This window comes from Lepidochelys kempii, chromosome 3, assembly GCF_965140265.1.
Source record: "Lepidochelys kempii isolate rLepKem1 chromosome 3, rLepKem1.hap2, whole genome shotgun sequence".
In the NCBI taxonomy this organism is placed as follows: Eukaryota; Metazoa; Chordata; order Testudines; family Cheloniidae; genus Lepidochelys; species Lepidochelys kempii.
Window position 1 is genome coordinate 208016603 of NC_133258.1, and position 17603 is coordinate 208034205.

The window sequence follows — 17603 nt, forward strand, 5'->3', positions numbered from 1 at the left end:
GCTGGGGCCTCAGGCACAAAGGATGGAAACCAAGCAGCGGGGCTCCCCAGCATGTGAGGCACAGCTGGGAAGCCAATCACTCCTGCACAGCTGGGTGGCTTTAATTGCATGATCAGAGAACAGGACACTGGGCTTCCAGGTACTCAACTCCTTCTACATATCTGCACAACAGCCCATTGCCAGGGAAATCCAGCTTGGTTCACTGTGTTTGAGTGCTCCCAGAGCCAGAAAGTGCCAGCCCTGGCTTTCCCAATTCAGAGCAGTGTGTTCAGAGGGTGGAGTGGGCAAGTAGCAGAAGTCCCACAACCCCTGAAAGCTGACAAATTTAATCCAAGTCAGGAAGGATGACACATCTGCTCTGGAATGAAACTTAAGTATATTGTTGGTCAGCCTGGAAAGAGGCTTTTTAAAAATAAATTCTAAATCCATTTGAGCCTTTCTTGATTTAGCCAATCGCTCTGGGGCCCCACAGGAAGACATCCTGCCAGGCACAGTAGCTAGCTTCCATAACTATTCTTCTACGATTCAGTATAAACCCTGTAATCTCAGTGAAGCCATGAGATGTGGACCATTTAATTTCATTGTTCACGGTTTCACATACATGCTGTTCCAGCGGGCATCTACCTTAAAGGTGGCATCTGAAGCAGCTATCAGCCAGGGGGCCTTTCATTATGTCATTTCTAGCAGCAGCTGGGAACAAGTCCAACGGGGCATCAAGGCTAGTTACTACCAATACTTGTCAGTGTCTAAGGTCAGTGCAAAGAGTCCCAGATTTGATTAGGACTTTGAGTATTAAGACTACACTTGTAACACACAGAAAGGTCCGTTCCAAGAAGGCTTCCGATAGTGAGGTTATATTACACTTTATTATGGGAGTGCCCAAGAGCCTCAAACAGGATCTGGGCCCCAAGCCATAGAGCAAAACAGTTCCGACCCTGAAGAGTTCATAATCTAATTAAGACATGACAACAAGTGGGTGTAACAACCAGCAAGAAGAGGAGGACTAGTGACAAACACATAGGCACCTAGGGACATAGATGATTAGCCTGCCTGAAGTCAAAGATTTGGTTTTAAAAAATAAAATCATGATACAAGCAATCCTCACTAGCCAGGTTTCAGAGTAACAGCCGTGTTAGTCTGTATTCGCAAAAAGAACAGGAGTACTTGTGGCACCTTAGAGACTAACCAATTTATTTGAGCATGAGCTTTCGTGAGCTACAGCTCACTTCATCGGATGCATACCATGGAAACTGCAGCAGACTTTATATATACACAGAGAATATGAACCAATACCTCCTCCCACCCCACTGTCCTGCTGGTAATAGCTTATCTAAAGTGATCATCAAGTTGGGCCATTTCCAGCACAAATCCAGGTTTTCTCACCCTCCAGCCCCCCACACACAAATTCACTCTCCTGCTGGTAATAGCCCATCCAAAGTGACAACTCTCTAGCCTCACTAGCCATTTGCCTGGGTGGCACTAACCTGTGGAGCCCAAGCCCCACTGCCCCCCCCCGGGGAGTGGAACGGGGGGCACAAAGGCTGAAGCCCAAGGGCTTCAGCCCCAGGCAGGGGGCCTGTAACTTGAGCCCTGCCACCCAGGGGTGAAGCCCTTGGGCTTCAGCCCCAGGCAGTGGGGCTTGGGCTTTGGCAATAGCCCCAGGCCTCAGCAAGTCTAAGCCAACCTTGACAACCCCATTAGAACAGGGTCATGACCCACTTTGGGGTCCCGACCCACAGTTTGAGAACAGCTGGATCAGATCATTACTGGTTACTGTCTGCAGTTCTGACGTCTACATTCCTAAAAGGATGTTGACAAACTACAAAGGGCTCACAAGAATGATTCAAGACCTGGAAAACCTCCCATAGAGGGAAAGTTTAGGAAGCTCAGCTTATCATGTTTATTAAAGAGAAAGTTAAGAGAGACTTGACCATGGTCTGTATGTAGCTATACGTTAGCTATATGGGGAGAAAATTTCTGATAGCAGAGAGCTTTTCAAACCAAAGACACAACAAGCTCCAATGACCGGAAACTGAAGTTAGATAAATTAAGGATGAAGACAGAGTGCAAATCTTTAAACCCAGAGGGAAATTAGCAATAGGAAGAATTTATCTAGGGATACAGTGGATGTGATCACCACAGGAATTCCTGGGTGAAATTCTCTGGCCCGAGTTGTACAAGAAGTCAGACTAGATGATAGTCCCTTCTGGCCTCAAAATAAATTAACCCCCTCTCATTCCTTACACACCAGAGACCTAGTGACCAGTCCTTGGGGTCAGCCACAGGATTCCCATTCTATGGGGAGCCACTACAAGAAGTGCTCTTCAAAGTAGCAGCCAACCCACTTCCTATTCCCTTTACATCCCCCTTAAATCCCATCTCAAACCTACCGTACAAACTTCTTCCAATATTTTCACCTCTCTAAGAGTCATCCCTTTACTTCTACTTATTTGCCTTTTACCACCCCAAAAACATTTCTTCCCTCCTTGGTGTGTAGTCTTCTCTTTCTTGTAGGTTGTGTGCACACGCACACATCTTGCCACTGAACTCAGCTGATAGATAGATAGCATCTTTACTCATTCTGCATAAATCCCTCTCTTTAGTCCCCTGATCATTGTTGTTCTTCTTTGAACTCTACTTTGTCAATACCCAGCTGGTAACATGCTCAGAAGCAAGCATAACAGTCTAAGTCACCCAGAGCTGTAGAGAGAAACTACTACTTCCCTGCTCCGTGTTGTGATTCAGCCTCGGAATATGAGTATGTAGCCCCAAATTGCACTGGCTTTTTTGCAGACATATCACATTCCGAGTTCCTATCCAAGATCCTGTCCTCTCACCCAAGGTCTCTTTCAGCGTCACTGCTATCCAGGTTTCTGCTGCCAATTTATAGTTTATTCAGAATATTTTAGCTCATTCAAGTTGCTCAGTCACCGATAGTTTCCTTAATATTCTTTTATTTTCACTTAATTCCTCCCCATCAGTACAGAGATGCTCTTAAAAACCCTACACATTCGCCAGACCCAGAAGAATGGAGAGAGAGACACTTTTGTTCTGGGTTTTCAGTCTGCCTAAGTTTTGTGCAAATTTACATACCACGTTGACAGACATGAAGATAAACGGAGAAGAAGCCATTTTGACTCTAACGCTTTTCCTGTTTAAGTTATCATCTAAGTAACCAAAGGGCCTCTCTGCATGGATTTGTCAACCAAAAGACACCAGGTTAATTAAGATCTCCAGTGCCCTCTGGCTTCCAGAGCCTCAAGAGTTGCTACAGGAATTTTTTTGTTCTTGTTCTTCACCTGTCATAAGCAGGTCTATTAAATCCAGACATGCCATCATCCATCCATAAGGTTAGCGCCCAACGCAAATGTTCATGATTACACCAGTGGGTCTTTTCAACAACATCCTAGGATCAACTATGAGCACCTGCATTGCACTAAAGATCTTGGCGTACAAATCAGTCTGAGATTTAGAGCAAAAGGGTTTTCACTACCACGCAAAATCCATATTTGAAAATCAAGTTCTTGAATATGGCGTGTCCACATCTGGTCTTGGTCTAATCCAGCCAGGCACTGTCAACAACAAAAAAGCCATCTACACTTGAGCAGATATAGCCACCTGAGCATCAGATAAAAGTTGGGCCAGCATGGCTCAGTAATGGAAACAACACTTCTTGCTGCTTCTCTTGCTAGAATCCAGGCTTCAGTGAATTCACTGATGCCAAAGGCATTTCTAAACACTTTGCTGCAGCTGGCACCAGGGGCAACAGTACGCTCTTCAAGGAAGAGCTTCGCTCATGAGATGAGGCAAATAGTGCCAGGACGGAGGTGCAGAAGGCTAAGTTTCAGTTCCCTTGCTCAGGCCAAGAGAATACATTAGCCAAAGGAATTACAGCTCAAAAATATCTTCAAATGCTATTGCTATCTATCATTCCAGTAACTTGAGCACTCCGGAGAAGAGAAACAGGTGCTTCTGCAGTCATGCGCTATGGGGAGGGCATCAATACAAGATCTTACATAGACAGACAGCATTGAGGAAGAAAATGTAAAAAAGTTTGATAAATAAGTCAGACAACACAGCATTTGAGGTACATTTGCCTTCACAAAGTAGGCAAAGAAATAAGAAGAGTGACACTTGTTTCTAAAAGCCAACTCTGATGTCCAGCAATCTCATTTAAAAGTCTGTCACAAGCACAATTCTCTCCCCTCTGAACAAGAAAAGTGTGTTCATTTGTGTCAGTTTTTCCGCTAAGCTAAGATTCATCTAGCCAGTCATAATTAGGCTGTTTAAAGAACTAAGCAAGACAGGTCCAAATTTTAAGCAACATCCAAATATGGCCACTTCCTCCCCTATAACCTCTCAGGTCTGGTCTTTTCTCTGAATCCTCCAGTGAAAACTCATCTGGCCCCTCATTTCCACCCAGATTACTGCAATTTCTTTATCCTGGCCCCTCTGGTACACTGCCTTCTGGTACACTGCTTTCCTCCACTCCATACAAAATACGTTGCTGGTAGAATCATCTTCAGTGTCCATCAGAGTGACCATGTCCTCCACTGCACAGAATTCAAGCTGTTTGCCTTAATATTCAGAACCCTGCATAGCTCGGCCCACCTCGCTTTTATCCACCCTTGCCTCATTTTCCACTGCAGAGCCTCATCTACCTGTATGTCAACTCACTCTCCATGCCTTCTTCACTATGTCATCCCTCCACCCCAAGACCCACATGAGGCTACTACCCTCTCCACATCCACTCCTACCAGGAGTCCTATGGGAATCTCGCTGACCAATGAGGACAAAAAGCAATTTGGGAATCATTTACATATCCTATTTTAAAAGTGTTGTTGACAGGCGGACCTCAGTTACACCCCATCATCCTACACTGCCTGCCTTTAGATCGTGAGCACCTCAGGTCAGGGATTGTGTCGTCTTCTCTGGTTAGAAAGTGCCTCCCACATGGCGGCAGAGAGAGGGGTTGTGTCTCTAGCTACCAAAAGCAGGGATGAGAGCAGCACAGAAGATGGGAGCAGCACAAGGGAGTTCTGGGAGGCACCTGCCCCAGGTGCGAGAGTGAAGCTATGGAAAGTGAGCTCCCGCTAGGCACTCAAGCCACTCTTCTTCCATTCCTGATACTCCGTTTGGAAAGGCATCCCCAGAGCAGGCTAACCAGGTGTGATGTGGGGGTGGGGGAAGCAGACTGAGACCAAGCTGTGACACTCCAACTCCCCCAAGACCAGAGAACCGGTTACACGATGAACGCCCTAAATGTCCGTGAAAACCAGGCCATATACTGTGGCCCAAACCTACTCACCTTTCTCCGTCAGTCCCAAAGAGCCTCACCACGAACGCTCTTCACCCACAACCCAAATCACTCTGCTCTCAGGTCCTTCAAACCCACCGCTCCCTCCAACCCCACAAAACCCAGAGAGTTTTCTATAAAACCCACCAGAACAAGCACCCGCCCCACCACAGCCCTCCCGCCAGGGGTTCCTACATCCATCCCCGCTCAGACCCACTGCTGGACAGGCTCTGATACCCGTCCCCCCAGCCAGGATGTAAAGGGATTTCCAAAGCACCTCCCCACCTCACACTGGGCTGCATACACCACACAGACCCCTCCTGCCCCCCAGATACCTCCGCACACCCTCTGCATAGCACCCATTGCTGAAGGAGGAGCCCCCCAACTAACCGTGCCCCATAAGCCCACCCCCCCACGCACAGAAGCTCCATATCCCCTACAACATGCCCCTGCCCCCCACCTTCCCCCACACTAACCCCCATAAACTCCCCACAGCCCACTGCCTACCCCACCCCCACTTCTACCCCCCACACACACCCTGCTCCCCATGCCCCACAGCCCCCCCTACACCCCCAATGACTCCCCACAGCCCCCCCACACACCCTGACAGCTCCCCACGCCCCACAGCCCCCACACACCCCCGATGGTACCCCACGCCCCGACGGCTACCCCACAGCCTCCGACTCCTCCCAGCCCCCCTACACCCACCCTACACCCCCCCAGGCTCCCCCCACGCTCCCCTACGTCCCCCCGACGGCTCCCCACAGCCCCCCCCGACGGCCCCCCGGCGGCTCCCCCACGCCCCACAGGCCCCCGACGGCCCGCCGACGCCCCCCCACAGCCCCCCCCGACGGCCCGCCGACGCCCCCCCCCACGCCCCCCGACGGCTCCCCACAGCCCCCCCACGCTCCCCGGCGGCTCCCCCCACCCCGCCGACGCCCCCCCCACGCCCCCTGACGGCTCCCCACAGCCCCCCCACGCTCCCCGGCGGCTCCCCCCACGCCCCCCAGCCCGCCGACGCCCCCCCACGCCCCCCGACGGCTCCCCACAGCCCCCCCACGCTCCCCGGCGGCTCCCCCCACCCCGCCGACGCCCCCCCCACGCCCCCCGACGGCTCCCCACAGCCCCCCCACGCTCCCCCCGACGGACCCCCGGCGCCCCACAGCCCCCTACACACACAGCCCCGCCCCGCCCCGCCGCTCACCGGGGCACGCAGCTGGGCGCCGAGCGGTCGATCTCCCAGGTGGCGAACAGGTTCATGGGCACCGGGACCGGCCCGGACCCCGCCGCCCCGCACGGACCCGCCGGGGGCCCGGCCGCGCCGCCCGCCCCGGGAGCCGCCCCCAGCGCGCCCGCCGCCGCCATCCCGATGCCGCCGCCGCCGCCCCGGAGCCGACGCTGGAGGGGGCGGCGGGAGCCCCAGACCCGCGGCTCAGCCCAGCCTCCGCCCCAGCGCCGGGCGGGCGGGCCGGCCGCCGGCTGCAGCCAATCGGAGGGGAAGGGGCGGGAGCCGCGGGAGCCGCGCCCAACCAGGGAGGAGGGGCGTGGCCAGCCGTGGGGGAAACAGCCAATCGGAGCACGGAGGGTCATGTTGGTGGGCGGGGCTTTGCTGGGCGTGGTGACGTGAGGAGATGGCAGGGGCCGCTGCTCTGGGGGGGGGGAGGCAGCTCGTGAGCTGGGGGGGGTCCCGCTGAGCCCCGGGATCCCCTTCCCCTGGAGCCCAGACCCCCCCGCCGGGATGGAACCCAGGAGTCCTGGCCCCGCCCCCCGGCGGACGCAGCCCCGCCGGGATGGAACCCAGGAGTCCTGGCCCCGCCCCCCGGCGGACGCAGCCCCGCCGGGATGGAACCCAGGAGTCCTGGACCGGTCCCCGCCCCAGGCAGACCCAGCCCCGCCGGGATGGAACCCAGGAGTCCCGGCCACGCCCCCCCATGGACGCGGCGCCGCCGGGATGGAACCCAGGAGTCCCGGCCACGCCCCCCCATGGGCGCAGCCCCGCCGGGATGGAACCCAGGAGTCCCGGCCCACCCCCCCCCATGGGCGCAGCCCCGCCGGGATGGAACCCAGGGGTCCTAGACCGGTCCCCGCCCCAGGCAGACCCAGCCCCGCCGGGATGGAACCCAGGAGTCCCAGCCCACCCACCCCCCTCCATGGACGCAGCCCCGCCGGGATGGAACCCAGGGGTCCTAGCACACACATTCTTTCTCCTCCTCCTCCTCGAAGGCACCCGTGCAAGGGGCAACCAAGGCCGAGATCCCAGCAGGGCCGCTGCCTGGTGGCTCAAACAGGCTGAAGGTTCAGGGGGGACTAGCCCCAAACTTTATTTTCTGAACAGAAATGGACCACACACTTAACAATAGCACTTGGCCTCCGAAACCCTGCATCAGGGAACTCCGGCCAGCCCTGTGGCCTCTCTCCCATAAAAAGCACTAGACCCGTTTAAATGCCCTCCTTCCCAGATACCACCGGCTGCTACAACTATTTCACAGCATAATCCTACCCAGGGGAGCAAGGTGGGCCCAGCTACAGTGTATAGGGAATGGGGTGAAACCCCAAGAGAAACCCTGCACCTCTACATCAGCAAACAAGTACTCTGTTTAGACCGGAACTCCCCACACAGCAGTTGCAGACTAGAACCAGGGCCATTCTGGATGCTATTTACGATTCCCGAGTCAAGGGGGTGACCGCAGAGCTGAGGGTGCAGATGAATTTTGACAGGCACGCACCCCAACCTCACCCAAAAGCTGACTTCCTTGAAAAAGGTCTTTTTTGACTGAACTATCCCATGTTCAGTCATAGAGGCGGAGGTGCGGGAAGCCTGAAGTGAATAGGAGGAGATGATCTGCATTTATGAGACACTGAAATTGGTGAGTTTTCATTTTAGAAAAAGTGTCTAATGATATTTTGCCAGGTCAGCTCTCAAAAATGGATTGATCTAAACATTTCAAATCCGTTTGTCCCTTGTTCCTTAGCATGGGACTTATTATGATAGCTTGGAACCTCTGGGAGCTTGGCAAATAGTGTTAAGCTTTTCAAGAGCCTGGTGGAATTTAGAAGCAAGATGCAAGTCTCCAGAATGTGTACATTCAGTGAGACAAGAAAGAGTTTCCATTCAAGTCTGATTGTTTTACTCCCTGCTGGCTCTACAAAATACCCAAACGATACTGTCTATCTGAAATTTGGCCTGTACAGGGACTTAGAGGAGGATTTTTTTAAGTAAAGTTTATGTTCAACAAACATAATGTTAGACAAAGTATTTTTGAGATGGGGGGCATTTGGGAGGGAAGGTTTTTAGGCATTTCAGACCATTAGGTACATCTTTGGAACAGCATAGCTCAAACCTGAGTTGGTTTACAAGAACCATGTCTTTACATAGACTGGATTGGACAAGGGCTCTAGGATTCTATCTTCAACAGGGACCAGCACCAGCTGCTTCAGAGGAAGAAGCAAGAAACCCTATAGTGTAACTAACTGGCCAGGGTTAAAGTTGGCCTGAGGCAATCTGAAGCATGAAGGTGTATATAGCCCTGTAATTTGTTTATCTAATGAACGTCTAGATGTTCTTTTCCATATATGTGTCCAATCCTTTTGGGTCCTGCTAAGCTCTTGGCCACAATGATATCCTGTGACAGAGTTCCAAAGGGTAATTGTGCATTATGTACAAAGTATTTCTTTTGATTAGTTTTAAATTTGCTGCCTTTCAGTTTCAGTGGAGGGCTCCTTCTTCATGAACTATGAGAAAGGCCCAGTAGGAGTATCCACTTTACCTTCCCTGCCCCTCCCCTTATTTTCTATATCTGTGCCCACACAAGAAAATTGATCCAAGGGCACTAAACTGGTTGAGGAACATTTAGTGAAATGGGTGCAACCCCCTTGTATGCCATGCTTGCGTGGGATTAAGAATGTCTTTCAGTGCCTAGTTCAACCGGTACTATTAAACCCAGTCCCTACTATATTCTAATGTAGGCAAGAACTCTGTCGTGTCCTTTTCTTCAGGTCTCCTCGATGCTGAACAGTCCCCATTGTCTCACTCTTTCCTCCAGTGGATGATTTGCCAGGCCCTAGTCATTGTTTTCTCTCTCCAGAAGCCCTTTGAGTAGCCCAGCCCATCACACGGAGGCTTCACGGCCATGCCCAGTGTAGTTTAGGTAGGAGATCTGTACAGTGCAGCTGTCAAGCTATGTCTTCTACTGTTACTTCTCCTCGTAGTGATTTGATACTCCTGGAACACCCAGGGGAAAGCAAACCCCTAGATAACCTGACTGTGATTTCACTGCTGGAAGCAAGACGGCATGTGGCCGGATCCCTGGGGTGCTGTAGCAAGCACTCAGCCAAGCTATCGTGATGACCAGTCCATACTGAGGCCAGGACTCATGGATCACATTGTGTACCGTGTGTCAGCTGAGCGTGCTGCACCCACCATTCTCCTCCCTCCAAGCTCTCTGTGTGACACCCTCTCCTGTTTCTCTATTTCAGGGATGGACCATCCGCAACTCCCACCACTCTCCCCTCATGCCAGGGGCTCTGTGTGTATCCCGTTCCCCAGGGGCTCTGTATATCTTCTGTACCATTGTCCTCCATTTGCCCCACTCCATGGCAGGTGGACTGTGTGACATCCCCTTGCCTCCCATGGCAGAGGCTCTGTATGTACCCACATTTCTCCTTTGCCCCCATGCCTGGGACAGTGTGCCCCCACTGCATTCCAGGTTCTCTGTGTGCCCCCCGTCCCCAGGGTCCTTACTGTCCTAATCCCTGCTTTTCCCTCCCCATTCCACTCCCCCGGCCCCAGGTCCCCACTTTCCCATCTCCTGCCATCTCTCCCCCTTGGGGCCCTGCTTGCTCAGCCAACTATCTCTGCTCCATAGCAACAGCTCTTGTGCTTTCGGGTATAACACTTCGGAGTCCTTCATGGAAAGCTTCTCTGATAAGCTGCTAGCCTTTATCATTCCTGTGAGTCATGCATTTCGGGGCTTACGATTCTGCAGCAGCCAGCAGAGCTCTAACCCTCTGGGCCACGCTCTTCAGGGCTCAGAGATCCTATGAAGTCCAGCTGAGCGCTGCTGGATGGCACAGAATCCCGGAGGCTCTCCTTTCAGGGCAAGCTAGTGGAGACGGCCACTCCGGTCAGGGCACGGACAGTTTACACACACCACCCCAACTGAAAGAGCTTGGGGCAGACTCACTGCCCCGGTCCCTTTGTAATTGCACCAGATAAGCCAGATTCTGTTCCCGGTCTCCCCTGCTAGGGTTTCACCCACAACAGGGGAGTCCACGGGGAGCAATATGCTGCACTCCGGGGTATGCAATTCCATGCCAGGTGAGTTCTAGTAAAACAATGGAGTCCTGCTGAACACACCCTTCAGAAGGATGCTCTAAGTGAAGTGGGAAGCATTCTCCTCTCTGTGGAAATCCTGCTCAATCCACACAAGTGTCTACGGAACAGAGACCCCCCAAGGTTTCCACCTCAGCGTCAGACAGAGCTCGCACGCACCACTTTATAGGAAGTGAGTGGGTGGGTACCTGGTGTCAGCTGGCAGGCAGACCCCTCCTGCCCTCACCAGAGGATTCCTGAGCAAGGTCTCTCTGGGCAGGCCTGGCAAAATCTGGGCCAGCTTCCTCCTTCCAGATGAGTCTGACCTCCCTGGATTTGCCTAATGTCCCCCCATGGCTGGGCCAGCACAGCTACCCCAGCAGTACACCCAGGAACGGCAGCCACCTGGGCACCTTCCTGCAGCCCTGCACACGGTAGGACTGTCTCAGCCAACACCTTGACTCCCCCGACACATGGCTCTGATCACACCAATCGATCCTTTACAAGCATCGCTAGTCCCAGCCTGGTGTGGCAGGCCTGGGGCAGAGCTGCTTCCTTCCCTGCAGGTATAAATCACCAAGCAGGTCACCCAGCTGCTTTACTTGCCTGCAGGGCCCCAGGAATAGGGAACTAGCCCCACTCTGGCTGCTCAGAGCAGGCTCCTGGGAGCGGAGCAGCTGGAAATTCTGGCCTTTGTTGTCGAGTGACTGTTCCCTGAGAACTGCAGCTCCACTCCCAGCTTAACGGAGACACACAGCCACTTCCAGGAAAAATTCAACCAAACTCACTTTGTGTTTCTCTCCAAGTTTTCCCCTGGAAGATCCCCATGAGCTTTGGCCAGAAGGAGGCACAACACGTTGCCCAAGCTCATCCCTACTCCGGGGTCCATGCAGCACAGAACGCTGGCAGGCACCACAAACCCTGGGGGCACGACACAGCAGGAGCCCCAGATTCTGGTGGGGGAGGAGACCTGTTGATTTGCAGGTGGTCTAAATACCAAAGGGGCAGAGGGGCACCCAGGGATTTGGGGATGCTTTAGACCCCAGGGCTGCATGTGGAGATCCAGGGATTTGGGGCGTGCTCTGGACCCCAGGTGGGTGGTAAAGTCACGGTGGGCAGAATCCATGCAAGAAGGGTCCTGAGTCGGCCTTGTGGAAGCAAGCATCTCCCTGTCCATCCTGAGCAGAGTGAGCAGCAGCTGCCCTGTGGAGCTGCAGTGACACCCAGTGGCTGGTTTGGGCAACGGTCAGTGTCTCTCTCTGTGTGTCCTTGGTCACAGGCAGCCCCTGCACCTCTGGGTGACGGTGCCAGGTCTCATGACATAGAGCCTGGCCGGCACAACTCCTAAATCACTCAGACACTTTTGAAAATTAGACCCCCAATTTGGATGTAAAGGCTCCATGGGCTGGATGATCTATCACATCCCCAGGGTAAATTGTTCCAATGATGAATTCCTCTCACTTAACAATTTGTACTTTATTTCTAGTCTGACTGGGTCTGGCTTCAGCTTCCAGCTGCTGGATCTCATTCTGCCTGGTCTGCTAAAGAGACCTCTCCTATCAGAAAGCTTGTCCCCAAGTAGGTGATCAAATCGCTTCTTAATCCTCTCTCCAGTAAGCTACCTAAATTGCACTTCTTCAGTCTCTCACTGCAAGGGAGGTTTTCCCGAACTTGTGTCTCTTTCCAGTTGGTCAACATCGCTTTTTAAGTGTTGATCCCAGAACTGTACAGACCGCTCCAGTAATGGGTTCACTAATCTCCTGTGCTGGCAGGTGTCTGTCACAGACCACCTCACTAGGGAACAGGATGATCTGCTCCTTAGGCCTTTGTCCATAATGTGGAGGAAGGAAAACCATGGCCATGGGAGATTTCAACCTGGGGGCTGTTGTATTAATTTTGATGGAATATGTGGGCCCGAAGGTCTTAACACAACCCTGTTGCTGTCCCACATTAAACAGTGTTAAGGTTTGGCATTTGCCATACAAAGACCTCAGCCTGCTTAGAGCCGTGGCAAACTCCCCATTAAACATCCTGTTAACCTTTTATGAAAGATACAGAAAAGAAGGAAAGGCTGTTAAATCCTTTGAAATGTCAAGTATTAAGTCAAGCTCTCATTTTCATGCTGTCCCTTGTCCCCTCTCCCTCTGGCTGGAGAGAGGTTTCACAAGGACCCACCTCCCTCCCCCGTTTGACAGTCTCTTAGATCATATTGAAATGGGAAAACTGTCCCTTTCAGGGAAAAGAGAAGTTTTGTTGAGATGGGCTGGAGCTGTTGTTTTGAGACTCTCACCCTGTTTCCTAGAAGACAAAACAAGGCAAACGCACACAAAAGGGGGGACAAAAGAACAGCAAAACTAGAAAATGCAGCATCTGTGTCTGGTGTTGATGCTAACTTGCAACCTCGCTTCTGCACAGGCCCACCACACTGTGCGACCTGCAAATTGGTACCAGCATCTGGCTCTGTACAGCACTGCACGCAGTTGCCTTTCTCTGCTCCCAGGCTTATGGCACTGATGCAAAATATACGGTCTTGACTGGCGAAGAGAGATGGGACAGATTCTCATTGGACAGAAAGAAATAGGAAAGACGATAAAGAAGGTGGGGAAGGAAAAGGACTCGAGGGGTGAGACACAGTCTCACATCCCCAGGTGGTGGTCGGGGCTCGGATGGCACCAATGGAAGTGGCAGTGTTGGCTGGGTCCCTGCACATCTCGGGATCAGGGAGACAAAGGCCCGTTTTGGTTTAGGTGGAGCCCATCCCTCCTGTACAGGCTCCCCCTTTCCAAAAAGGTTCCCCAGTTCCTACTAAACCTAAACCCCTCCTCCCTACACCATCGTCTCATCCACACACTGAGACCCCGCAGTTCTGCCTGTCTAACTGGCCCTGTGGGTGGAACTGGATGAATTTCAGACAATGCTACCACGGGGGTCCTGGACTGTAATCTCTTACCTAGCAGCTGAAATTTGGCCTCCAGCAATTCTCTTACCTTTCCCTATGTCACTGGTACCTACACGTACCACGACGACTGGCTCCTCCCCAGCACTACACACAATCCCATTGTCTCAAGTGGTCTGCAACCTTTACACCCAGCAGGCAATTTACCCGGCGGTTCTCCCAGTCACCACAATCCCAGCTATCTGTATTTCTAATAATTGAATCCCCCCTAAATATTACCTCTCTCTTCCTAATAACTGGGGTTCCCTCCCCCCGAGAGGGGTATCCTCAGTGCCAGCAGATACCATGACATCGTCTGGAAGGAGGGTCCCAAATATGGGATTGTTTCCCTCTGCTCCAGCTTGATGTTCCCCTTCCCCGAGACTTTCATCCTCCTGGACAGCACAGAGGCTGTCAGAGCAGGAGTGGGACCGCTTTGCTGTGTCCTGGAAAGTCTCCTCTATGTACCTCTCTCTGTCTCCCTGTGCTCCTCCAGTTCAGCCCCTCTGGTCTCCAGAGCTTGGGCAGAGTCTCCGAAGGGTATGAACTCCTCGCACCGAATGCACACACACACCACCTGCCCATAATCCACGCTGCGCTCAGTGCAATTGACTGGCTAGCCCCACTCTGCTGCTGGACTTCTGCCTGCATTCCTTTTACTCCTGCAGCTTTCTTTGTTGGGCTGGTTTGTTCGGGGGATTTTTGGAGGGGGTGTTTATTGGCCTTAGAGAATGTTAATCAGGTGTGTCTGGCTCTCTTGCTCCCTCTCTAACCTCCCTTGCAAACTCCCGTTTGCTGGGCCTCTTTGCTAGCTCCAATCTAGAGAGTGCTCTGGAGGCAAAGGCAGTACAAACTCATACTCAGGGCCTCAAAACCTCATTCAACTGACGTGACAAAGAACGTGAAGAGAAGTTTTTCAATTGCTTCCATCCCAATGCTGGGCATCTGGGTAACGAGCAAGAGGAACTGGAAATTCTCACTGATGAGAAGAAATCTGATACAGCTCACACCACTGAAACCTGGGGACAACTGGCATGACTGGAATGTTACAATCACTGGGTGTAAACTGCTCAGGAAGGACGGGAGGGGGTGGGGGAGACATTCTACACTGAAGGCATCATTACCTGCTTTAAAGTTATTGATAACTCAGAACCACAGGATCTTGAATGCACATGGGTCAATGTGCTAATGTACAAAGTCCAGGTAGGGGTGCTGGTGGGGATCCATTGCAGACCTCTGAATCGCACCAGAGAGCAGAATTACTTATTCCTTCAGCAATGGTCTTTAATATCTGGAAGGAAAAGCTGTGTTGTTATGGGGGATTTCAGTTGGGAGACATATACGGGAGGTCTCAATAAAACAGTGAGTTTCTAAAAAGTATGGATGATAATTTCCTGACACAAAAGGTATTGCACCCAACACAAGGTTACTCTATTGTGGACCTAATTATGACAGATAAAGATGAATTAATCACTGGGCTGGAAGTTGGTGTGCCTAGGAACCAGTGATCATGACCTGATTACATTCACTATGCCAAACAAGGGACAGTGCCAACCAGTAATACACATGCTGGGTACTTCAAAGGGCTAATTTCCCAGAGCTGAGGAAAATGATGAGTGAAACATCAGGCAGAAAAATGCGAATTAAAATTGGGACTTCTTGAAGTGGAGACCATTAAGTGGCCAAAAAGCCACGATTCTACAGTCAAGAAAGAGCATAATTCTGGCTAAAAGCCCATCCTGAGTAAGTGCAAAAGTGAAGGCAGGAATTATAAATTAAAAAGGAATACATAACAAATGGGAAAAGGGGTAAATAGATAGTAATCAGTATAAATTAGAAGTTATGAAGTGTAGAAAATTGATAAGGGAAACTAAAGCCATCAGGCAAAAATCCATGGCTTGCAGGGCTAAGGGCCATAAGAAGGAATTTTTAAGTATCTTAGGAACAACGGAACTCCAAGCAATGGTATAGTCCCATTACTAGATGGAGATGGTAATATTGTTAATAATGATGCAGAAAACGAAGAAGTATTCAATAAATATTTCTGTTCTGTATCTGGAAAAAAACAGGATAATGTACTCTAATCCCATGAGGCTGATGAAGTTCTTTCCAGCCCATTATCAGAAGGCCTGGATAACTTGCACCCAAGAGTCTTTAAAAAGTTGGCCAGGTTCTTTTCAGGTCAACTTTTATCTTAGACAATATTTCTTAAACCAGGACATTTTTTTATTCTTAACAATCAATGTATTAATTCACCCAGAATCACATTAGTAGACAATCAACACCTCTTCAACCAACTGTAGACACAACCAATGTTCTAGGCATGAACAGAACACACCAACAGTAGTCTTGCAAGCAATTGTGATGTCCTAGCGATTAGGCTTAGCTGTTACAGCTTTATGTTCTCCCAGAGCGAGGAACTAGTGAGGAAAGAAAGCAGAAGAAATACAGGCTTACGCTGATATGAACACCACACCGTTATTTTGGGACCAGCTCCGCTGAAGAGTTCAGAGGCATCCACTTAATTCAAAGACAAAAATGGCATCTCGAAAAGATGGGGGGCAGCACTTTGCCGAGCTATTCCACTGTCCCTCTAGTGTCAACTCTCAGATGCTAGAGGAGCTAAGCCAGCACCCCACACATGAAGAAATTGCCTCCTCACCTACTGTTGAGGAAGTGCAAAAAGTTATCAAACAAATGAAGTCAGGAAATTGCCAGGCAAAGACAACATGCCAGTGGAAATTTTTCAACTTGCAGGCCCCCAAACGGTTAACTATCCGTATTAACTTATTAAAGATATCTGGGAAACTGAGAACATTCTCCTGGATGTCAAAGATGCAATCATAGTTACACTATACACAAATAAAGGCAACAGATCTGACTGTGTATCTCCCTGCTCTCTGTAGATGGTAAATCCTTGCTGATATTTTACTCAATCGTCTTGCTGAAACATTATCAGAGAAGCTTCTACCAGAGAACTAGAGTGGTCCATGGCGCCCTACACAAGCCTATCACAACATGTCGTGTACTTCATCCAGTGCACGAAATGTCCCAGCAACAACTGCTCTCTGGTTTCATCCGCTGTATGTGGGTGAAACCAGACAATTGCTGCGCTCTCCAAAGAAGTCACACAGAAAAATGATAAAAAGACAAAAACACTCTCTCACCGGTATGGTGAACACTTTTCACAGAGGCCTCACTCTAGACCTGACCTCTCAGTCTTCATCCTCCAAAGGAACCCTGCACAACACCTTCAAATGACAAGCCTGGGAGCTCACATTCCTAACTTTGCTAGCCACTAACAACCGTGGACTGAACAGGGACACCGGAGGAATGGCTTACAACAATCTGTAAGGCACTAAACACCCCCGCTTTTTTTTTCTCCTGGACCGCTGTGGCAGGAGGGGTGTAAACCAGCCACTTCCCCTTGAAAGGTCCCTTGAAATATGCGCTAACTACTTATGCCCAAGAAGCTGCTCCACCTTGTATTTAGCAGCGACCTCTCCCCGCCCTGAGCATGAGCTCTGGGCACGCTCCAAAGCCTGTCTCTCTTTCCAGCAGAAGTTGGTCCAGTAGAAGCTATTCCCTCCTCCACCTTGTCTCTCTGCTACCCTGGGACCCAGCTCACCGCTCTGAACGTCCCTGGCTGTGTCCACAGGAGCATGTGTCTGTCCTGGCGGCCAACGGGGAGCCGGGCAGCTGCCGCCAGACCCTGTGGCCCCACGCGGGAACAGCTGCCCGGTGACCCTCCGCCCAGCGGCAGCGACCACGGCGCCACCCGCCCGCTGCGCCGCGCCGCCTCCCTGCTTCCCACCCGCCGCGGCCTCCCCGCAGCCTGCGGACAGGACGGGAGCGGAGCCCGGCAGGGGCCGCGCTGCGGGGCCCAGCGAGGGGCGCCTGGGACGGCGGCGAGCCCGGGCGCTGAGCTCCGCGGGGCCAGCGCGCAGGCAGCCGGGGAGGGCGCCGCCGGGCCGGGCCGCGCTGCAGCCGCAGCACCGGGGCCGGGCATGGACCTGGCAGCGCCGCGGCCGCTCTCCCAGCCCCGGCTCGCCGCCCGCCCG

The 17603-nt window shown here is 52.0% G+C and overlaps 1 protein-coding gene across 3 annotated transcripts in view; it reads right to left on the bottom strand.

Moving 5' to 3' along the window:
* The window catches only part of LOC140909773 (phosphofurin acidic cluster sorting protein 2-like), a 113677-nt gene extending 106942 nt beyond the window's left edge, over nt 1–6735 (bottom strand). For 2 of the 3 annotated variants that reach the window (XM_073339866.1, XM_073339862.1), the window contains exon 1: nt 6501–6735. In XM_073339866.1, coding sequence (XP_073195967.1) covers nt 6501–6661 — 161 coding nt within the window. In that variant the 5' untranslated portion in view covers nt 6662–6735. The remainder of the gene's footprint in view (nt 1–6500) is intronic. The other variant, XM_073339863.1, reaches the window with a different exon arrangement.
* Between the last annotated feature and the right edge of the window lie 10868 nt (nt 6736–17603).